The following is a 24,766-nucleotide window of genomic DNA, read 5'->3' on the forward strand; positions in this document are numbered from 1 at the left end:
GATGCAAAACTCCTAGAGTCTAGGAGTTTGAGACTTTTCAACATACGGTACGGAAAGTTTGGCAATATAGGTCACCACAGAGCCATAATGGGTTGAGCGAACCACATGAGTAAATTACTTGGTGAACTTTAGTATTCGATAATTATTAACAATACCTGTAATAATGATAATTATGTTTTATTTTGCGCCCATTGCGACAACAGAAGAGACAGTACACTATGAATCATGTGTGCAACATAACACGTAACTAGAAGCAACGAAGATACATGTAGGGGAAGGTGGGGCAGGACGGGACACTTAACTTTAATCGATGTTTTGCAGAATTCCTTTTTATCAATATCGGTAACTTTGGTATCATGTTATTTCTATTGCACACTACTACCAACCAGCAAGATACAAAGACTCAGTTAGTATCGCATGACCTTATAATTAACAAAAACAAAAAAAATTAATCTGTCCCATCTTGCCCCACACCTGGGGCAGGACGGGACGCGTATTGTTCATATTATGAGGAATCACCTGTAAAACCACAAATCTACTGGTAATACCTTGTAATTTCAAAAATGACTTGCATTTACAGAACACGTAATTACATCAGGGCAAAATGACAGACTACTTTTTTCCATAAAAATCACATACAAAATTGCCATGCCCATTATAAGCAGAACAGATGTCCCATCCTGCCCCAAGCAGCTCTGTCCCGTTTTGCCCCAATGACTGACATTTTGAAATTTTCTGTTTGTTTATTATATATGCAACTCACATCTAAAAAGTCAGATACCCCAAAAAGCACTTTTATTACTGTATCTCCAGACCACGTATCATCTTCCAAATTTTTCTGAAATCATGCTAAAATGTGAAAAGTTTTGATAAGATTTCTTATAGCAACTAGCCTTTAATCAGTTATCTTGTTGCCACGACCACGTTTTTTCTCTGAACATCTCTTTTTTTTGCAAGTCATCGAGAATCATGGTGTCCTTTAACATCTAAATGGGTAGAGGACGCTAAAGCTAATACTTTTAAAAATATCCACGGTGTCCCGTCCTGCCCCACGTCCCATCTTGCCCCACCTTCCCCTAGTCATCTTCTCTGTTCCCAATATTTTGCTATGCCTTAAGTGTTTTGCCGAGACATCCACGTTAGTCCGGTTGCCAAATCCAATTTTTTGGCTGAACCTGGAAATTTTATGCAAAGTTTTTTTTTTTATTGATTTTGGTAGCCTAGAGTCTACTCTTTCAGAATCTGCCGGGTGCACTCCGCGCACCCTTGAGCGTTTTGAGAAATTCAAGATGGCGTCCAAAATGGCTGCCGTTTCAGATAACTCCCTATAACTCAGTTAGTATTTGACCTAGGATGATAATTTTGGTGTCTAACCATATGTTTTGAGGGGCAAAGAATACATTGAAACTATTTATTTGACTGGTTGGGGATTGCATCATGTAGAAATGCAATAATGCCGCCAATAGGGCTGCCATATTACAAATTTCAAACAAAAACAAACAAATTCACTTGTATTTGGTCTAGAATGATAATTTTGGTGCCTATCCATATGTTTAGTTGACAAGGAATCCATTTAAGGGATTAAAACATTTGCATATAAATTATATCACAGCAAAATCCAAAATGGCTGCTGATATATTTGCCAAATACTTACTGTAAATTTCCTTATCTCGAACTCCCACTATGCTACGTAATCACTTTGCTTTCTGACTGATAATCGCGAACTTGCGTCTCAGCAGGCTTGTAAGAAATATCGTAAAATAAGTATAAAGAAATAAGTATAAGAAAAGTAAGTAGAGAAGTAAGAAAGTGTTCTTATAACGAGGTATTACGCTTTAAGCGTTCAGCTGTGAAAGCTGCAACAATGGAGCGATCCTGTCTTGGCATATCTGATGCATCAAACGGTTTGGTACAAGTAGTTGTCGATACTTTTGATGCTGAAATCTCGTCGTAAAATGGAAAACTTTCCACCCACTCGTTAGCTGTTCTGGTTACACATCCTGAATCACCATCTGATGCCGATCGATACCATAGAGAGACAATCCCACGAATTTCAAAGGAGGAGATGTCGGAGGCAATAGAATGTGATGTCACTATACAGAGATACAACGGTTCCAAGAAACCAAAAATGCCAGAGAGTGTTGCTGTTAGAACAGTTCTCTCACTCAAGTTACTTGCGCAACAGGCTACTCTAAAACAAAGAGCGGACGAAACTGACTTCGCCTTCTTTCAGGATGTTCAGAAACAGAATTGTCCCGAGTACAATGGCTACAACACAGCTCTTACACGCAATCAAGGCCAAACAGAACAACCTAAGACGGCATACCTGCCTTTGATTGATCCTGTGCCATCCCACCCAGACACAATAATGACAACAATGGTGGAAGCTCAAAAGGTGACACATAATGCTGACCAAAAGTTTGTGTTATTTACCTGTGACTTACAACTATATAAAGTTGCATTACATGTGAAGTGGGCTTACCCAGAAAGGTTTTCAGATGTCATCCCGCGCTTGGGTGGTATGCACTTTTTGATGAGTTTCATAGACTGCATCGGGGCTCTGATCGGCTGTTGGATCTTGAGGCATGCAAACAAATGTTTCCTATTTCTTTGCCGCTGGTCATGTGCATTATGCAAGGTATAGGATGTGCTACCTAAGGGCAATGGAAGCCCTCCCAGAAGAGATACTAGTCCGGTTCATGAAAGGGGAGCATGTGATGAGGCACCTGCGCGGACTATGGAATGGCCTATGGAGCGATATGTTTATAGAAACTACTTTCATGAGATATGGCCATGCCCCAAATGGCATCATAGGAATAACCTTCAAGCCGGATACGCTCAAGATCTGGGCATTGAGTCTTCATACATGTAGTACTGTGGAGGCTGCTCTGGGCGAAATGCTTGGAGATTCTGGAGACCAGGGAAATGGGCATAAGGAAGAAAAGAAGGCACGGATAAAGAATGACAACAAGGAACGAGAAGCCATAAGGACGAAGCTTCAAAAATGTATGGGTCCACTTGATCCCAAGAAACATCCAGAGGATCTAGTGAACATTGCAACTGGTCAACATGGAACCCCGGCAGTGAATGTGCAGGAGGCTGTGCAGAAAGGATTCAAACAGATGTGAGAAAGTAGTTTCTATAAACATATCGCTCCATAGGCCATTCCATAGTCCGCGCAGGTGCCTCATCACATGCTCCCCTTTCATGAACCGGACTAGTATCTCTTCTGGGAGGGCTTCCATTGCCCTTAGGTAGCACATCCTATACCTTGCATAATGCACATGACCAGCGGCAAAGAAATAGGAAACATTTGTTTGCATGCCTCAAGATCCAACAGCCGATCAGAGCCCCGATGCAGTCTATGAAACTCATCAAAACGTGCATACCACCCAAGCGCGGGATGACATCTGAAAACCTTTCTGGGTAAGCCCACTTCACATGTAATGCAACTTTATATAGTTGTAAGTCACAGGTAAATAACACAAACTTTTGGTCAGCATTATGTGTCACCTTTTGAGCTTCCACCATTGTTGTCATTATTGTATCTGGGTGGGATGGCACAGGATCAATCAAAGGCAGGTATGCCGTCTTAGGTTGTTCTGTTTGGCCTTGATTGCGTGTAAGAGCTGTGTTGTAGCCATTGTACTCGGGACAATTCTGTTTCTGAACATCCTGAAAGAAGGCGAAGTCAGTTTCGTCCGCTCTTTGTTTTAGAGTAGCCTGTTGCGCAAGTAACTTGAGTGAGAGAACTGTTCTAACAGCAACACTCTCTGGCATTTTTGGTTTCTTGGAACCGTTGTATCTCTGTATAGTGACATCACATTCTATTGCCTCCGACATCTCCTCCTTTGAAATTCGTGGGATTGTCTCTCTATGGTATCGATCGGCATCAGATAGTGATTCAGGATGTGTAACCAGAACAGCTAACGAGTGGGTGGAAAGTTTTCCATTTTGCGACGAGATTTCAGCATCAAAAGTATCGACAACTACTTGTACCAAACCGTTTGATGCATCAGATATGCCAAGACAGGATCGCTCCATTGTTGCAGCTTTCACAGCTGAACGCTTAAAGCGTAATACCTCGTTATAAGAACACTTTCTTACTTCTCTACTTACTTTTCTTATACTTATTTCTTTATACTTATTTTACGATATTTCTTACAAGCCTGCTGAGACGCAAGTTCGCGATTATCAGTCAGAAAGCAAAGTGATTACGTAGCATAGTGGGAGTTCGAGATAAGGAAATTTACAGTAAGTATTTGGCAAATATATCAGCAGCCATTTTGGATTTTGCTGTGATATAATTTATATGCAAATGTTTTAATCCCTTAAATGGATTCCTTGTCAACTAAACATATGGATAGGCACCAAAATTATCATTCTAGACCAAATACAAGTGAATTTGTTTGTTTTTGTTTGAAATTTGTAATATGGCAGCCCTATTGGCGGCATTATTGCATTTCTACATGATGCAATCCCCAACCAGTCAAATAAATAGTTTCAATGTATTCTTTGCCCCTCAAAACATATGGTTAGACACCAAAATTATCATCCTAGGTCAAATACTAACTGAGTTATAGGGAGTTATCTGAAACGGCAGCCATTTTGGACGCCATCTTGAATTTCTCAAAACGCTCAAGGGTGCGCGGAGTGCACCCGGCAGATTCTGAAAGAGTAGACTCTAGGCTACCAAAATCAATAAAAAAAAAAACTTTGCATAAAATTTCCAGGTTCAGTCATACTTCTGCCGGACTACGTGCTTTGGAGCGGTGTAGAACCGATGGCGTTTTGAACGTCTCGCAACAATCACTTGAATCACTTCGTTTAGGCTACATGATGTTTTGACCACTTTACGAGTTTTCTCTGGCCCTGTACCAACAGCGAGACCCAATAGGATGATAGAAAGATTAGCACGGCAGCCATTGAGGTATCACCCATCAGCGCGACATCCATAAGCGGGTTTCTATTCGATTTGAGACGCAAACGCGTAAACCCCTGATACAAAGTATTAAAATCTACCCCAACCACTTAGCAATACTGTGAAAACCCGAGCAATGTCGTCACTGTTAAGCAATCATTATGCTAATACAACATCGAAAAAAGATCTACACAATTTTATCATCACAAAATATCATAACAAATTTATGAAGTATTGCAACACATACGAAAGAATTCTGGTCCTTTCGCAATTTGATAGATAACAAAATACTCATACCAAAATAATTTTATATAATTTGCCCTGCTTTGCTTTTTTTGCTTGGCATTGAACAACTTTTTGTGGTGTTGATAGTATTTATTTTTAACAATCTAAATATGGAGACAAGTTCTAAGGTCAGTGGACTGACAGACGCACGAATAAATGGGTGAAAAATAAGATCGGAATCTGGGAAAGTAAAGGTATGCTGACGAACATCAAAGAAAAGAAGCTCCATAAATATGGTTATTAGTAAAGAAGGGGAGATTGTTTGGTTTTGGCTACTATCGAAGGTTGTGGAAAAGATAAACCTGCAAAAAAACAGAATGGATCGACAATGTTCTCAATTGAAGAGGTGAACTTAATCGGGTGAGAAAAGCTGCTCTGAAGATAAATAGGCTACGTACGGCCTTCCTTAGGGCTATGGCCTGCCGAACTGTACTCATGGTTTCTTACTTTCAGTAGTACACAGTTTATTTTTTCTGCAGTGCAAGTAACATTGTTAGATCTGCATTCAAGTAAAACATCAAAATTGGTGCTGTATGATATCATGAGAAATCAGTATATGAAAAAAAATAATGATTGTGAACTCTGGAAATTACGTCTGAACTCTGAAGTAATAAAATTTGTTAAAAAGCAGACAGGATTCATACACAAAACCTTCAATCAGATAGGTCACATATAGGAGATGTGTAAGATCACATATGAGAGGTACCCAAAATTATGAAACACTACAGAAAAATACTGGGATTAATCTATATAGACAAATTTGCGATTTGTTCTGTACTTGACACGTCTTGGCTTGACATGTAGCATCAAGAACAATCCACACTATCAGACACTATGACACTTTGCTGCAGTAAAATGAATAAAGTACTATAATTTTAAAAAAAAATAACTTCCTGAGACAAGGCTCAAGTCAGGCAAGAGCTTCGTCCAAGTTAACCCATTGGAGCACACAAACGTGGCGACTACTTGATTAGAGCAGTGGTTGTCCGATTTTGATAAAACACAACTTCCTGCTATCCTAAGTCCTTCCGAAAGCCCCCAACAAGGCGAGTAGTTGCAGAGCGACACTGCAAAAAACAATCTCACCTCAACGCGGTGCAGACGTGGAAACGCTGAAACATATTTCCAGTACCGTAAGCTATTAAAAAAGGCCCTGTTGAAGCTAGCAAGGCCAATCACCCGTTAATGTTTTTCTTAAAAGTTTTTCTTAAAAGTAGGCTATCTTGATTCGGAGGCCCGAGGATTACATTGATACAGAGTCCGCACTCCGCATTATCCTCTTAACGGCTGTGAGTAAGTGTGCAGACCGAATCGAGATGACGGAAGCTAGGCCTATCACCCACTTTTATCTTGTCAACGCTATTTTGCACCTAATTGGGGTGAAATGAATTTATTCTTATAAGATAAATAAACATAAATAAACAATAATATTATTACTCTCTTCTCCGTTTGCAACAAAGTGGCAGCTGCAAGATTAGCTGAGGCTGTATGATTTTGATTGTAGTTTTGTTTGTCACCTCCCAGTGGCGGACAAGGGGGGCACTTATTGCACACTTTCCCTTTAAAATCGCAAAAAAGCATGCAGTTTCAGTTTTTACAAAACAAATTTGCTCGCTCAACCCCGGCATATCAACTTAACTAGGCTAAGGGTAGCCATTTAGGCTATTGAACGCAGCAGCGTAGCCTACACAGGGGGAGGGCGGGGGAGGGAGTTGAAAGTAAAAAAAATCGAGCTTGATGTCTGATTTTTCTATTGTTTTAAAAATTGCCATCATGATATAAGTTGAAGGGGTAAAATCTTAAACATTAAGCAAAGAAAAACGTAACCGGTAAGAAAAAAGCTAATGTGGATTACAAAAACGAGAGAATCAGAAGACCACTTTATGTTGGTCTCTCTTTACTCTGTTTGTTCTCTCGTTTTTGTGAACCACAACCTTTTTGTTGTTACAGCTTGTGCTTTTCTTTGTTAAATCTATGATCATATTTAAGATTTCACCCGTCAAGAGAGCAAAAATGTTGTTTCTAAAGTTATAAGGGAGCAAAATAATTGAGAAGCACTAAAATAGACAATGCAGAGCAACAAGTAGGCTAGCCGTTTATCAATTTCCGGATCAATTTCATCAAAATCGTAGGCTATCCTCTTTTTGGTGGCAAGAGTATGGTAGCCGTGATTTTATCATTATATGGCATTATTCATCACGTAAGTTGAGGATAATTTTTTCTCTATAAAATAGACCGTTCTCTCAGCCAACAGATGAAGCGTGACGTGGAAAACAGAGCACTTCACGAGCTGAGTTCATAGTGGTAAAGCACGGTTTTTGAACGTTTTGGTTGTTGTTTTGATCATACAATCGCTCATTTTAGTGGAACATTTTGTACTGAAAGTAGCCTACTTTATTGATAGAGTAGGCTACGGTATTACAAATAAGTTGTCTATTTTCAGAAAAAATAAATATACCGCAGGGCCGTAGGCCATGGGCCTAACTACCCCGCCGGAATACCGCTATAGCCTACTGCACGGGCCACTGAACGAAAGGACCTCGCGTTGATAAATTATATTTTTAAATATTTCAGTTAACAACTAAAGAAGCTAAACAACTAGGCTACTGTAAACAACTAAATAAGCCTGTAAGATTTAGCCGAAAATCTGCCCAGATAGCTCAGTTGGTTAGCGCATGACTTCATGAACGAAGAAGCTTCAAGATCAAACGGTGCTGGTTTGACTCTCAGGGTGTGCACTTGAACAACGCAGGTTAAAGACTGCTCTCCGTTCAGCGGCACATAATGGATGGAATAATTCCTCGGCAGCAACACTTTAACAATCGAAAACTTCACTTCGTCAGTCTCGATTACCGGGCTTGCGTCAGTGACTCAAAGCCTCTACATGTATGCGAAACTGCCAGGATTAAGCTCTTCAAGAAGCTTTCCAGTCCGAGGATAAAGATTCAATGAACCAGCTTTGGTCTTATCTTTCATAAAATTAAAAAAATTTTACTTGTTCCAGTGTTGCCAGGTTGTTTTATGAGTTTCAGCCCAACTATCAAAATTCTAAAATTCTAAAAGTTGAAAGTGATTTTAAAAAGCGAATGTTGTCTGAAAGTTGGTTCATCAATCAAAAGCTTCATGTAATAAATCGCACTGATGGCATCTCTTTTCCTGCTATCTACAAAAAACTATTGTTAGTGCTTATTTGACGTTTTTTAAATTGGTTTCATGCTGATTGTAAAACTGTGCAGTAACCCGGGTGACTTTGTTCACCGGGGTGACTTTGATCTGGATGGGATGACTTTGATCAGACACTGTTTTAGCTTTGTAATCACCAATTTGAGTAACTGGACTTTGCTCAAATTCCAAGGATGGGGTCTGAAACCTAAAACAGTGTCTGATCAAAGTCTTCCCATCCAGATCAAAGTCACCCCGGTGAACAAAGTCACCCCGGTTGACGGTTAGTGCGTACTAAACTCGATTCATGACTCATGCCGTTCACTCTCCTATCTTGTTGTTATTTAAGTTTCTTGTTGATCGTTGACAATTAATTCTCCCCTTTTTTTCTAACTTATTTTAAACTTTGCTCGCGATAAGTTTTTTTCCAAAAGTTGAATTTTCATTTTGCATGTTTAGTTGTTTTCAGCAATATGTCCTGTGTTTTGCCATGCTAGACAGGTAGTCACTACCTGGTCTAGCCCCCTGAAAAAGTCAGTCGTGTCTGATTGACGAAACGTCAGAATAAAAGCAGATTGTCACTGTATAATATGCATCTTTTGATAGTTAAGCTTAATTTGCACCAGTAGAACATCTCATATTATTTACCAAAATTTAGTTGACATTTTGCATGTTGCCAATCAATCAATCAATGTTTTATTTGTTGTATTTGCCAGTGGCAAAAAGGTAGTACAAAATTACATAAAATATAGTCAGACTGTGTTTATCAACTACTTACAACTCAAGACAAGCAGCTTACGTTTGCAGTTTAGACTGCCATCAAACGCAAACAAGTTTGCCTTGAATCTAATTCAAAGTTGCACGATGTATTGTTGAGGTTTGTATTAAGGAAGTGGCTATTTTTCTACACTTAATGCCATGGTTACAATCAGGTGTTGCCAGAGTTAGGATTAAAGTTAAGAAGGGTTAAGGTAAGGGTTAGAGTTAGGAATAGGATTGATTAGGGTTTTGCTCTTTGCCCAGGACTAAAAAAAAATTCCAAAATACAAGTTTTTGTGTTAAACAACTTTAAACTGTTCTCAAATTAGGGCAAAATTCCTTATCTGGCAACACTATTGAGGCAATTATTACACTATATAGTGTAAATATAGCCACAGCCTTGTATTAAAGACTGCCATACTTCACAAGGTTTTGTTTTGACACTTTGCCTTAACCAACAGTCCATCATCTTATCGACTGCGGAATCCTTAGGCGTAAGAACCTATGGTAAACTCCAAGACCTGTAAAATTAGGTTACCTGACTAATTGTCATCAGTGGTGATAGCTTTACGTGATCATGTAAGAAGGCACTTAGCCTACAAGGTTAAAGTCCTGAAATTTCTGTTTTTCTATGTTAAATTTTTAATATCACACTGTGTTGTAGAGTTAAATTTTTTTTATAAGGTATAGTAAAGATAATACCATTACATTCACTGGGTACACATTCACTGTTGGTATTATTAAACATGGAACGGCAACCATGTGAACATGATTGTGATGATGATCAAAAGAAAGAAATTGATTTTCCTCCTGAAAGTGCAAAACTTGAAGATGTTGGAGCAAGTTCTGCATCAGTCAAAAAGCCAACAGAACATGACAAAGAAAATAATGCTCTTGCTGAAAGTTCTTCAAATTCATCTGAACTCAGTGGAAATGAGATCATTCAACCAAAAACACTTGGTCAGGAAATTGACCGAGAAAAAGATGGAGACAAAGAAGAGTTTAAAGAAAGTGTACCACCCAAAGCAAGGGTGGTACTGCAACGACTGTCATCATCTACTAACAAGGAATCACATGCACTTCCAAAAGTGAATTGTCAAGAAAAAGTTGTATGTATTTTAAGGCTTTTTTTGTACAAATCAGAGTTATAACCATCGAGTTCTAGTGTATTGTTTAAAATGTGTGTTGTATTGTTTACTTTTTGTCTGCCATTTTAAGCAGAGGGTTATAAAGGATGTCACCTATGTGGTGTGACTCCAGAAAAGATTCAAGAAAAAATATATCAAGATTTAGTAATTTTTTTACCTGTCTATTTTTGGCAGTCAATGTTTAGCATTATTTTATTTGAAGCTGTTGTCATTTTTTGTATAAAAATTTCTGAATCAAATAAATCAAACGTTTTCATTGTTTTCAGGATTTTCAATTCATATATTTATCAATTTCCAAAAAAAATTATTTGCTATAATTTTTAGTCTCAATTTGAGAAAAATTTAGTAGTGAATGTGCCAGTGGCGTAGCCAGGAAAAAAATTGGAGGGGGGGCAAATATTTGATAAATTGAAGAGAACGACAAAGTGTTTGATTTAAGACATCGCCACCTGATGTGCAGTGGCGTATCCTGGTGGCTTGAGCAAGGGAAGCAATAAAACTGGTTGGGGTTAGAGCATGCCGAAGGCACGCGTATTCTAGGGGGGTCCAGGGGCATGCTCCCCCGGAAAATTTTTGAAAAATTACAATTAAATGATGGATTATAGCGTTTTCTGGAAACACTTTTAGGGTAATATTTGTATGAAATATATTAGCAGATAAACACCTATTAACTTTTTAAAGGTAGCTCTTACACAGAAACGGGCAAAATCTGTGGCTAAAATTAGAGAACACCAAAAACTCAGCTACACAAAAACCCAACAGAGTAAGCCATTCTGAAATTGCTTCCACAAATTAGTTAAAAGAAACGTAAATCAAGTAAATTTTGCGCGATTTACGATTTTCAAAATTTATTGGTATCTTACTGTGTGTCTAAAACAAGTCCTTGGGGGTGTTAATAGCCAGATGTCTTGGAAAACGTTATAAATTTCTACAAATTTTATTATATTTTCAACAAACTTTGAAAATTTGGGGGGCCATGGCCCCTTTTTCCCCCCTGGCTACGCCTATGGTATGTGCTGGCATTGCTGGACCAATAGACTTTGTAACTAGAGTTTATGCTTTGCACTCTTTTTTGTCCACACCCAGACAATCAGATATACTGCCAAAGTAAAGCATAGCAGCTTATAATTTATTACTTCTCTAAAGAATGTGTACCGTATCACAAAATGAATGTCACTCCATTTCCATTTTGAAAACATAATTATGCATGTTATTAATGCCAGGAGATTATCTATCGTAACAGACACTAGTGAGTACTCAGCCGTGTGCTGACACCCAGGAAGAACTCTCCTTTCCACACAGGCACTATATCATATATATATGTATTTGTTATCATAAAAGTATTGTGTAAAAAGATATTATTCTGTGTACCAGTAACTACTATAATGTGTATTCTAAAAGTATTGTGAAAACAAAGATGTGCAACAAGAGATACTTCCTGCTTGTATTACAGATATTTTGCGTTGACCATTCATCTGCAATGTTTCAAAATCGATTCAAGCAAACCGTTCATTCCATCAAGCAAACTAATGTCTTTCACGTTGTAACAGGAGCAATTAAACAGTTTATTATGACAAAGTCATTCATCAACAAAAAGCATGAATTCTCTTTGTTTATGCTTGGAGACGATGCGCAACTGGTAACTATGCTAATTTATATTTGTTCTTGATACTATTCAGGCTACTACTGTAGAATCTACCTAAATCGACATTGGCTAACTCGACGTTTTGCCTATCTCAACACTTTTTTCATGTTCCTGGCAAAACACATATATAAATGCCTTTGGACATACCCAGCCTGGTTTGCTCTCTGAATATAATAACTTGACACCATTTGACGCTCTCGTCCAATGAATTTCGCATAATATAATTGATGATTGTAGTGCCTGAGTGAATGTCGCTCTGTTCTTCCAAGGTACCGATTGGTTTGCGACGTTTCTTTATCTTTTGTTTTAAGCAGTCTTTGACTGCCTTTCAGATGTGATATTTAAGGTGTTGCACAAGATAATCAGGTGCGGTTTTACCGCGGTGTTCGGTGCGGTAACTTTTGAGTTACGGTTTGTTTTTTACAGTGTACTGTATATTCTTCTTATGGCTGCATTTAAAGCTCTTTCCAAATTCGTTCTTTCTTGCTTAGATAGCAGACGTTTGTAAACTTAAATTTAGTTTGAGTGGAAAACTTACGAGACTGTTGAACGACGGTTTTTGTTCATTCTCGTTCAGAATCAGGAGTCGAGTTAAGCGGATTCTATTGTATATGTAACTAGCCAATGTGATTTTGGCAAAGTTTCTCTACTTCTTTTCTCATTTGTTGATTTTTGGGATGTTTATTTGTACAAAAAGCTTACCAGAGCATACCGTACTTGAAGCTTTGTACAGTAGTAGAAACAGTTATAAATCATTTCTGTGTTGGCCCAATTTATAATATCCTTTTACAGATAACATAAATAAGACATACAGGAGGTAGATCCGGCCACCCTCGGTAAAGGGGACATCACCGGATTAAAACTGGCTTACTACTACTACCGGTACGCTGCAGATCACAGACTTCAACCAGCAAGGGGACGATGTTCTCTTCATGCTGCAAGACATTGCAAATAACTCGCAGTCAACAACGGAACCAGCCAATGTGGCCGAAGAAAAGAGCTTTGACCTTTCCTGCCTATTCAACGCGATTGACAAGCACGTTGAACTGCCATCCCCGAGGCAACCCTCTCTCGTGCCACCTTACGTTGTTCGTGTCATTCTTATTTATGGAAGATCCAACGGTACAATAAACTTTCTTAAAGGCCAAGAGGTTTGTGCGAAACTCGTATTTTAGTTTAAAATTGTTGTTTATGTTGTTACTGTACAAACAATGGATCGATATCTTCAAGCTGCGGACGTACAGTAAAAATTTCATTAAGTAACTGTTCAAATCAACTCAGACAGAATCCTCTTACAAAAATAAAGTAGTAAGAAAATTAAAATATTACAAAAATCATTAAAAGTAGGGAAAATATGGTCGCGATTAATGGCACATTGCTTTTAAGACAAGAGAGAAATATGATGATGTTAATCAACCAAAGTAATAATTTTTGTTGTTAATTAGTGAATACAGACACGGCACTTAGAGCTAACTCTAAAGGCTATGGCACAGATAATGCCTTAACTCCAGAATCTGTAACACTACCTTTTTTTTTATATGATCTGCACTCTGCCGGTTTTAAATTGCATTGCTTGAAACGTACCTGTAGGAAAAATTATACGATTTACAAGTAAAACTTGTTGCAGAGTTACAGCAAATTGTCACAGAACCCCTACTTTTTTGTGGATTGCATTTATATTCACCAAGAGCCGGATGAAAACAATGACGTAACTGTGAGTATGGATTTCACCATAACGCAATGATCAGTAGCTCTACAGTACAATAATTCAAACTTGCAAATTTACCGTGAATAAACTTACTGTACTTTTCTGTCTTTAGGGGAGGCGATCGCTGATTTCCAAGCATATAAACACAATTTTACTTTTATAGGATATATTTTCACGGTTGTGCGAGCTTGATGCCAATGGATCTTCTTACGTGTTAGAGGTTGGGATTGATGGGAGCATGTCCGGTTTGTACAATGCGCTTGCCAAGCTTACCGGTCATCCGCTGCAAAGACAGCGGCAACTCAGCAACACAAACTTGGATATATCTGCCGCACTCGAGTGATGTCAATGCATTTCATCAGTGTTTTGTTTTTTGCACGCATGCTCCCGCGGGTTGTGGAAGCCCAGCCGGAGGAGCGCTGGGTGATTTCCTTCCTATCGAAGTGCTGCACAAGTTTAGATTGTGCACTGAAAACATTCGTTCTTTTTCGTCACAATCACTCAAGATTGTTCGATGTGCGCACCATGCGACAATGAGCAAAGTGGGGTTTCTGCGCACCTGTGTTTTAGTCTTTGTTTGATTACAAAATTGTTTATCTTTTTTGTCTGTTATACTATGCTGTACATAGTTTCTTCAGGTTTACAGGCATGCTTCGATGCTGACGCAGTGACGTTATTACATGGGCGAGCAAATCAGTCCAACATTGATTCAACGTTTGTAACAATGGACTGATTTGCTAGCTGGAATATTTCCAAGAGATCAATTATATTCTACTCAATAGTGAAATTATCTGTTAAATTTAACAAAGTTGTTGTGTTTCCTAGTTTCAAACACCAGTGAGTAAAAAGAAAATTATACTTATTGGTTTGTTGAAACCCGAAAGAAGTCATTAAAATGAATTTCGCACACTTATTGACACGTCCTGCTGGTGATTTTAAGTCTACTCAGTGATTTTAAGGGGCTAGTTTTACATCTTGGGGTGGCTTTCTCGACCAGGAGTTAATCAAATACCATGTGAAATAATTTCCTTGCTTTTATTCACAGCCTGTATCACGAAATGCTAAGCTATTTGAATAACCTCCGTGATGTTTCGAGTAATCAGTGTTTTCTGCGCACGTGCCAACAGTTACTGAAGCGCGTAGTTGAACAAGACACATATTGTCTTGCAAAACTGTAAAGTGACCACACAAATATGAAAACTACGTATCTAAAATATATTTCAAACCAAAATTGAGTTTACGCATTTGAACAAAATAAAAATATGAGATCTGGAATGCCAACATGGTCTCAACGCAGAATCCAATCCATCACAATAAAGACATCAATATACGTCAAAAGCTGAAGGAATCGGTAGGCCGTTCTCAAGCGCATGACGCACTTCCCAGCGGAGAGCCGATCTCTTCTTGCTCGTAGGCACTACGTAGCTATTGGGGACGTAGACGCGCGGTGGCTTCTGAACAGAGAATAAAATTGTGTCATCACACACAGGCAAGAAGTTACCTTTACCATTGTCAAGAAAATCTTTAATGTGCAAGCATAGCCGTATGGGAATAAAAATTTTTGGGAGGCAGATCAAAGGTTTTCCCAAATCTACATATCGAAAGAGCTATCTGTATGAGCTTGATGAAATGAGTGTCTAAATGAACATGCTGATTTGGATAGATTCATAAAAGGATGAAACAAATTCTGGTAAAATCGTATTTTGTTGGTGCCCAAATTAATGATTTCAACAGTTTCATAGATGAATTAATCAGATTTAGGTAATTTCAAATTTTTGGTGCCCAAATTAACAAGTTGATTTGGACAGTTCCACAGATGGGTTTGTCAGGTAATTTCATATTTTGTTGGGGCCCAAATTAATATATTGATTTGAACAGTTTCATAAAAGGACCAAGGAGGCAGTTTATAGCTTTTCATGCAACATATTTTGCCCAAATATTTGTACATTTTTGCCCGAATACAAGACGTTTTTTTGACAACAGGGGGGCGGCTGCTCCCCATGGCTCGTACAACTATGTGTGCAAGCAACTTTAATTCAGTGTCACTGCACAATTTCTACAAGGCTTGGTTTTAATTACCATTTTACTTTAGAAACTTACTATTTTTACACACCAATTTTTAGATCTATTGTATGACAGTTCTATGATGTACACCTATTACCTAGCATTCTTTGAACCTCGCAATATGGCTGTCCTGTTTTTAAGTTTATGGCTCATATCGTACAAAAACAGTGATACATTTATGGAACTTAAGGTGAAAACTAGTGAATAAAAGAATAATTGAGGGAAAAAAATCTTTCGACATGTCCAATGGGAGCTTACCGGGGCTAGCTCTTCCTTGTACATCATTTGTGCTTTGACTTCCCACCTCAGGGACTTGTGTGTCTTCTCTCCGGGAGCCTTTACATTGTTCCAGAAATCCTGGTACTGACGATGCCTTGGAAAAGATAAAAATATTGACTACTGCAGCACACCAACAAGATGTTTCATTGAAGATAGAACTTTTATAAATTCATATCCTACTCCATTGCCCAAGTCCATGTTTCTGTATGAGAGGGTGTTGTCAGAATTGTGACACAGGTCGGCAGTGACGACAAACGTTATTTGAACAGTCTCTAACATAGCATTTTGTGTTTCATTGGCGACCTTTCAAACCGAGCATAAACAGACGATCGCTTACCACGGGGAGACTATCAGCATGGCGATTAATCTGCTTCCCGTCTTGTATAGGTTTAGCCATCACAGAGGATTTTTATTTTGAAACATTTGTCTTTAACGACTTAAGTTAAAACAAAGGACAACTGGACTTGTCTTTAAAACTGGCTGATCAAAGCACCAATTTTAACATACCTATTCACAGGGTCGGTCTTCTTAAGATTGCGGGTGTGTGGATTGCTTGTGTTAGGTCGAATGTCTGAAAGCAATCACGTTCAGTTTGCAAACAAGTCACAGTGTCTTGTATGTGCCAAAAAATCAATCACATTGATTTAACGTCTGCAAATGATTAGCTGAACAGGGATAAAATAATCATTCTTACATGACGGAGGTTGGTCAGAATTCGCAAACGTCTCAAAGTTGGGGTCTTTTCTCCACTGAAACATAAAACTACATGAGACAAACAAACATACTTTCTTGTCTTCTTTACCAAGTAAAAAAGCAAAACTATAAAAAAAACTACCTGTATAAACTGAACTCATGTAGAATATGATCATAAAAGCAGTTTAGTTTCGGAAATGGTTTGCAAACATTCTTAATTACTTATTTACTTTCTGCTTTAATGGGCTCTATCCTTTTTACACCATTTTTTATACATTCACTAAACATTCCAACGTTTTGCTCCTAAATTAATAAGTTTAGAACTACGAGACATTCTACCGTTGGTCGAGTAGAGTGCGGCCTCGGTGGCAACTGCTGCCTCTGTGTAGCTCTTGCAAGGCGAGAGTCAGAATCATCAACGGAAACATCATGAATTCGATATAACCCTCTGCTGGAATCTTCCACGAGCGATTCGTCGTAGACACGGGGTGTCCCATCACTTTGTTTTCTAGCATGAAGCAAAATATGTTCACAAATTGCATAGGAAACCATTTTATTGAGCGCTTTCTTGTGACTTAATCTTTGATAGAAAAAAACATGGATGCGATTACAATTACATTATAAAAGCAAGAGGTGCGTGTATGCAGGGCATCAAATGTTAACAGTTTCGTTAGCACGATCATGCCGGTGAATGCTGTAAGATAATACCAAGTTTATAGCCAAAGGTGCGTTCCAGTCTAACAAATGATTCGAAGGCACAATGTAAAACAAAAAACACGTACAGTACTTATTCTTGCACTAGAACTCTTACCGGAGAACTTTTCTTCTTCTCACGACCTTGCTTGGAAGATGAGAGCCCGTCGTAGTGGATGTAATGCTTTCACTGTCCGATTCGTCTTCCAATGCAGATGAGTTTTCATTGCCGCTAACTATAGAGTGTTCAAAGTCGGTCTTCTTTTCCCACAGTGGTAGTTCACTAACACGTTGGTAGCTTTGAGGAGACATGGCCTTCCCAATGTTACGGCTTGGCTGAAATACATAAGAGTTTAATCCACAATACAGCCATATATACTTATACAGTCATGTTTTCAGCAAGTGCACTTAGCGCTTTAAGAGTTGAAACATTAGCATGCTACTTTCTCTGCAAGTGAGCGCCTTAAAGGCGTCACAAAATATGACGCCATGCTCCCTTTAAAATGGCTAAATAACATCGGATAAGATGCAAAAACTCGCAAGTACCCCAAGAAAATGAACAAAGATCGGTCATTGCAATAAATCCAAATTCAAAAGTGACTTGAGGTTATTCGATCAAAAGTTGTGAAACTTCGTTATACTACGGCTACAAATAAATGTTCAATGTGTGAAGTTTGCATGAAAATCAAAGATCGTGTAAAATGAGCATGAAAACGTAACCGCAAGTGCTACACTTATGCCCGTTCGCGCACGGATGCAACCATGGGGGACAATCTCTCCCCTCCAAAAAATGTTTTAATACTATTACAACCAGGGTTGAGAAAAACCCGGGTTTTTTTAAAAAAGACCAACCCGCCCAGGTTTTTTCAAAAAAAAAACGTTTTTTTGGGTTTTATTGGGTTTTTTTAAAAAAGATGCAAAAAAAGGTAGATTCATGCTTATTTCACCTCAAAACTACTTTTTACGAATGAAGTGCCTTTCACTCACAGTACATGCTTGCATAACTCAATAAAATAATGCACTAGGGCTGTTGTTGCTTGAATGTTGCATCATCCAATAATTTCAAGATCAAGTTGGATGTTGCATCATCCACTGATTTCTATACCAAGTTGATGCTACCGTGGTAGAAATCACATTATTGCATCATTTGCTTTAGATTTGAAGGCAAGGAGCATTTATGCCATCATGTTTAAATATTTTTTATCATTTATATATATAGTAATGACTAATGGATGAGCAATTGCGTGGCCAATGGCCATTTAGGCAAATGCTCTGAAACAGCCATGCGTTAGAATCCAGAATCTGTAATTGGTAAATAGTCTCCTAAATTGCATTTCACATCATATATATAGACTACAATAGAGTAGTACTTTCACCAGTTTAACTATAAGCCTTAAGGCCTTCTTGCATTATATATAAATGAGTTTTAGTGTAGTATACACAAAGTGGCATTACTTGATTTTTGTGCACTGTACAATATCCACTGCGTTTTCAGTTTATTTTTGGAAATTTACTTCACAATCACATCCTTAAGTCCTAATTTAAAGTTTGTTTTATGTGCCTTGTAGTGTTTTTGTTCATTTTTTTAATTTTCTATTAAAAACTGGACAAATATGATGCTCTGGGTTTTTTTATGTTTTTTTTTGGTTTTTTTAAGTGTTTTTTTTGGGTCGGGTAAAATACCGACAACCCTGATTACAACGTTTTAGTACCATTGTAGTTCATGTTGAATGACATTTGCCCCCCCAACAGTTGCTTTTACCCACCTAAAATTGTCTTTCCAGCTACGTCACTGCGTTGGTGTACAATGATTCAGTGTGTGCAGTACACAACATGACTGTGTAATTGTGTACTAACCTCAGTGGTGGCTGATTTGAAAGCATCTGGAAATGATTCAACGTCACTTCGAAATCCAAAATTATTCACTTCAGGTTGTGCCATGCTGGATGAGTCGGTTTGAACAAAACCACGTGACTCAGCGAACTCTTGCCGTGGTGAGCACTAGAAACATTCGACCAGTTGTTATGGTAACTGTATGTTAAGGTAGGATCAACAAGCCTAATAACATTCTCAACATAAGCACGGGAATAAGTGATGCAAGTGAAAATGACTTTCAAAGCTGTTTTGCATCATGATAATCTTTTCAATTAAACAGCAACGGTTAGTCTATATTGGCCCAATATACGACATAGATGTGAATGCATTGATATATTTTATGGTTGTCGAATTATCGATGTGTTCAAAATTACCTTTCTGTGGGGTTGGAAACGAGACAACCCGGGTTGCCGGGAGTGGTTTATCTTGTCAGACGTTTCACTATAATCTGAAATGAACAGAGCTCTGTGAAGTTCACTGAACAAAAATAACGTATTACTAGTCAGAGACAAATAGAAAGAACTGTCTCAATTTGTTGATGCAAATAGTAGCATGCCACAGAGAACACTCTGATATGTTACGCTTTGGATATCGTTTTACTTTAATTTTGAAGTTAGAGCATATTTAAAGTTCTCTTTATGCCATCACCGAAGAAACAAGTAAATTTAGTTACCAGAATTTGAGCTTGGAGAAGAAACACCAGTGAACCACGAAGAACTTCCGCTTGTTGATCGATCATGTTCAATCAGTTTGTGCAAATCTAGTAAAAGTAGTGTCAGCAATCAGTATGGTTTGCTGCCTAAGTCTATAATGACCAGAATTTTAGTCACGTGACGTGAATGGCTATAAACGAATGTAACAGCATTTGATCAATGTTCAAAAAGTTATCAGTTTAATGACTCTGAGTATCGTCAGCACATGATTATGTCTTAGAAAGTTACTTTTGATTGAATTAAAAGAGTTAATCAAATACAGTCAACCCCGCTTAATCGGCCCACGTTTAATAGGACCACCCGCTTATTTGGACCATTTTGCACTGGTCCCGAATCCAAATCCATTTTTCTGTACAATTTTCCCCGCTTAAACGGACCACCCTCCGCCCTAAAATAGGCCTTTATGGTTAACGTTTTTTACTTTTTGTACATTTTTCTGCGAGGTGACGCGTCAAGAGTTGTTGATTGGCAACGTGCTACGTTCTCGCTAAGCCATTTTAAAGTGAAGTAGGCTACAGATAAACAAACGCTTGTTGTCACGTCATAAGGTCAATTATTGTCATCTAATCAGAATTGCAGTAATTGTGATGCAGCACCGAATACTGTACTGTACAGAAGAATGAATGAATGCTTTTAGTGCTTGAATAAAAATGGCAGCAATAACTCGCGTAGATCGAACACTTAAAGAAAAAATAGAGATTCTTAACAAAATCAAAAACCAGCCTTCAGGAACGTCAGAGAGGAAGTTAGCCGAGATTGTATTTTGTTTTGATTGTTGATGGTGTTTTGGTTGTGTTTATAGCCGCAATTGTAAAATGCTTAAACTATTTTCAAAAACGATGAAAAAAATAACGAAATTCGTTCTCCCCGTTTAATGGGACCACCCGCTTAATCGGACCAATTTACCTTGGTCCCGATGTGGTCCGATTAAGCGGGGTTGACTGTATATACTTAAAAGAGATGAAGATTTCCTTTCTTGACTACCCATCCATTTGTACCACAATTTTTACTACCAGACATGAGTCCAGGATGTAATTTAAAAAAAAAAGGCTAGATAACATTGCAGGTCTAAAGTGATTCTTAAACACAAGCTCTTCTTTGAAACAGAGCAGTGTTTCTCAAGAAATAAGTATAAAGCCAAGCCATGCATATTGCATAAACACAATGTGTGACTGAAAAAAAAGCCAAGTGTGAACTTTGAAATCTTACCTTTTCGAAATTGTTTCATTCTCTCTTCACCAACATTAAAGTAACCCAGAGCTGCCAGTTGTCTTTTAATTTCATCTTCAGAAAATTCCAAGGATTCCATGATTAGCAGTACAGATTTAAACTACTTGCTATCTAAAGGCAGTTTTAATTGTTTACAATATGTACACATATCACATTGCAAATAAAATCAAAGGTGTTTACGGTACATTCCACTCCAGCTAGTCACACAATGAATGCACTTTTGCTTACCGAAAGTCAGAATATGACTAAACCAAAAACTTGTATGATTTATCGTCAAGTGAAATCAATTTATGATGACTGCAACCAGCTGCTTTCCAATATAGAAAATTGAAATGGTTTAAAACTGACATAAACATTCAGCAGAAAACATGCAGACTGCATTGTTAGACAAATGATTGCTGTGACAGAAAAATCAATTTGTACATCATAATTACTAACCATAAAGTACAAAGTTATCATTCATCAACAATATAATCAATGTGCTGATTTATGTCAAAAGACAGTTCTTAATACAGAATACTGTAATGTTGAAAATCAAACATCTAAAACCTTTTAAAAAGCTCGGAATGGCTCGTTTCGGTGAGTCCGATTCAGTGAGTCCGATCCCTATTCGATGATTTTATTTTATTTTTAAATTATCGGGTACCGTAGCTTAATTATTATTGCCGTTTTAGGGTTAGGGGTTAGAGGTTAGGAACTCACCGAATAGTAGCAGACCCTAAAAAGTTGATTAATTTTGGTGTTTCAAAATACAGTCTTTGCAAAGTAAAACAAATTGAATGCACAAATATTCTTACTGATGGTATGATATTATACAATCATGTAGGAAATGACTTTTATTACGAGTATTAAGACATTTTCAAAAAGGCAGTCATTTTGAAAAGCAGCACTGGGCAGTATAAGAAACATCACTTTTTATGGATAAGCAATGGGAAGGTTTCCAAATATAAGACATGTTGAACAATCTACAATGCAGTAAATTTTGTACAATACCAGTACTGACCAAAAGAGTGACATTCCATAGCATATTATCTATATCAGAGGAGCAATATGTGCAGTGTTGGGTCTTGTTACGTTTATCAAATTACATTGATTCAACAATTATGTAATCCAGTGTGATGAATTTTTAACATGCGAAGAAAAGAATCAAACCAAAAAGCTTTGCGCCGCACTGTCTTAAATAACAATTTTACCAAAACAATGACCATGATACAAAATTGTTTTCATAAATTATTAGTGCTATACCAAGTGAGGCATTGACTAATCTACCTTGAAGCAAGTTTTGCTTTCAGTTTTAACTTGAAGTGAAAAAGACACAAAAGATTGTTAATTTCTGCTTTTAAAATGTTTTCTTCAATTTCACAACAATGCGTAGAAATCAAGTTCACATTATTCCATAAAACTTGAGTGATCTGTCCATCCCTGCTGATGCAAGAAATCGGGCATTCTTTCCAAACCGAACACCAGTAGCAACTGCAGAATGCTCAGTAAACGCTTTGAGTTCTTGCCATTGCTTGCACAAGTATACACGGACATCTGTTCCTGCGACTGCCAAATATGTTCCTGATTGGTCAAAAGTGAGAGATTTCACATCATATCGGTCATCCATTGACAGAGTTTTGAAGTTCTTTAATTTTCGCAAATCCCAAAGTTTAACAGATGAGTCATCAGCAGCTGTGGCCAGGTAGTAGCCGTTCTCAGAGAAAGCGATATCCGTGATAGGACCAGAGTGACCTGGGAAGTTTGCTACATTTGTACGCTCCTTCAAATCCCAAATCTTAATTTGGCTGTCAACAGTTCCAGTGCCAAAAATTAAACCATCAGGGTGAAACTGTGCGCATGTAAGGGCACTTCCGATGGCATCATCAGTCACACGACACAAAGTACGGCCAGTGCGAATATCACTAAATGCCCAGTGCTGATCTTCACTGCACGAAAGCAAGTAATCGCCGAGGGCATGTAAACTAATACCAGTGACAGCTTCTTTATGAGTACGAATGACAGTTGAGCAGTGACCATTTTGTACAGACCACACTCTCACTGTAGAATCAGGAGAGCAAGTGAAAGCGATATCTTCTGTAGGATGATAAAGCACATGAGTGATTTTCTTGGTATGCCCCTTCAGGGTACTAATCACTTGTTCAGACTCCTTATCAAAAACCACAGCTGTTTTATCAGCACCTCCTGTTATTACTCTATCTGTATTTGATGCGCACAAATCAAGACATAGAATTCCAGGAATTGATGCAGAATGAAGACCAGTGTGGGATGCAACTGGTCTATAATTGCGAATATCATCAGATCCAATCAAGTCTTCAGGCATACGCTTTCCACGCTTCTTTCTTTCTGTAGTTAAAACACTTGCTTTGTCTTGCAATTTCTGTATCACATCTTCCGTTAAACCGATCGGCTCACCATCGTCTTCTTTATCTACTTGTATCTGCTGAGGAACAGGAGCAGCTTGTTGGTGCAAAGTTGATTGTGGCTTCAATGTTGCCAAAGCTTCTCTGGCTGCAGTTGCTTCCTTTGTCAACCTTGCAATGACACGACAAGCTGCATCATGCTGATAAAGAGCATGAGACAATTCTTGCCTTGTGGTATGCAGTTGCTGACGAAGAGTGAACGTTGTCAACATGCAAGCGTCCCATTCATCTTGAAGGGATTTCAATATGGCCGGTATACTTGTGGCAGAGGGTGGCTTAGGTCTCACAATGGGATTGGCTCGAATGTCAATAACAGTTTCCATGGAAAGTGGCTCGTTATTGGTAGGATCGACACCATTGGCCTGCACATATTTTTCCAACAATCTTTTCTCAAAAACACAACCAGACACAGGTGAAATGCATGGTGAATCTGGTACTTCTCCAGATAGAGAACAAACAAGAGACATTGTTGTAAAAGATCTTATAAGATTACTAGGTTTTAACTGATAAATAAACACCCTGCAAGCAAAAATTGAGAATTACGATGTACATACAAAAAATATTGTACAACTTTGACACAACACAATGTCTAATAAAAAAAATATAACTTTGGACAATGCTAACTTCTAGATCCTACTACACTTAATTCATTCTAATAGGCTAAAAATTGGTTGACAATGACCAAAGCTTCAATTTTCATAAAAATCAGTAAACGAGCTATCAGTAGACATTCAAGAGCAGTTAAATTCAAATTAAGACACGTACGTTGGAATGGTTTTACAAACGATGTGTTGTTTGTGTTAAACAACTCTCGCAATTCAAACAAACTGGATTTTCGACTTAACGAATTCAACCACGCAGTGATATTACAACGCACAACTACCGTACTTCTTTGACCAGTTCGAATAATTTTTTCTACCAGAAACAAGTTCACTGAAGCGTGAAAATAATTTATTTCAAGGAAACTTCATAAAGCATGGCGATCGACGATCATATAACATGACTGGATTTCTGTCAAAATGTTACAGTGCTAAAAAATGTTATGATGAACGCAATTGAAATTTGGCAAAACAAAATTTTTTTCCTTCCATTATTCTGTTTTTGAAACCAATCAAGCCTTTGAAGTAATAAATATCTCTCTCATTTGTTTGTATTCCTGTATTTCAAT

At 38.0% G+C, this 24,766-nt stretch overlaps 3 protein-coding genes across 3 annotated transcripts; 1 reads left to right on the top strand and 2 right to left on the bottom strand.

The window, feature by feature from the left end:
* The first annotated feature begins 9,795 nt into the window (after window positions 1-9,795).
* LOC145784102 (BRISC and BRCA1-A complex member 1-like) lies at window positions 9,796-14,541 on the top strand. Its single transcript, XM_082595855.1, has 5 exons — window positions 9,796-10,236; window positions 11,729-11,914; window positions 12,814-13,071; window positions 13,548-13,634; window positions 13,792-14,541. The coding sequence occupies exons 1-5, from the start codon at window positions 9,874-9,876 to the stop codon at window positions 13,969-13,971; spliced, it is 1,074 nt and encodes a 357-aa protein (XP_082451981.1). The 5' UTR covers window positions 9,796-9,873; the 3' UTR covers window positions 13,972-14,541.
* Window positions 14,542-14,822: 281 nt separating this feature from the next.
* LOC145784101 (uncharacterized) lies at window positions 14,823-21,288 on the bottom strand. Its single transcript, XM_082595854.1, has 10 exons — window positions 21,155-21,288; window positions 19,906-19,992; window positions 19,607-19,680; window positions 19,215-19,358; window positions 17,476-17,693; window positions 17,004-17,172; window positions 16,666-16,720; window positions 16,479-16,542; window positions 15,951-16,065; window positions 14,823-15,082 (listed from the first exon to the last, which is right to left on the bottom strand). The coding sequence occupies exons 1-10, from the start codon at window positions 21,252-21,254 to the stop codon at window positions 14,951-14,953; spliced, it is 1,158 nt and encodes a 385-aa protein (XP_082451980.1). The 5' UTR covers window positions 21,255-21,288; the 3' UTR covers window positions 14,823-14,950.
* Window positions 21,286-24,110, bottom strand: LOC145784100 (pre-mRNA-processing factor 19-like). The gene has a single exon (XM_082595851.1). It carries the CDS (start codon window positions 24,063-24,065, stop codon window positions 22,560-22,562), a length of 1,506 nt encoding a protein of 501 aa, XP_082451977.1. The 5' UTR covers window positions 24,066-24,110; the 3' UTR covers window positions 21,286-22,559.
* Window positions 24,111-24,766: the final 656 nt, after the last annotated feature.

The sequence above is a fragment of the Aplidium turbinatum genome, chromosome 15 (assembly GCF_918807975.1).
Source record: "Aplidium turbinatum chromosome 15, kaAplTurb1.1, whole genome shotgun sequence".
NCBI classification, from domain to species: Eukaryota; Metazoa; Chordata; class Ascidiacea; order Aplousobranchia; family Polyclinidae; genus Aplidium; species Aplidium turbinatum.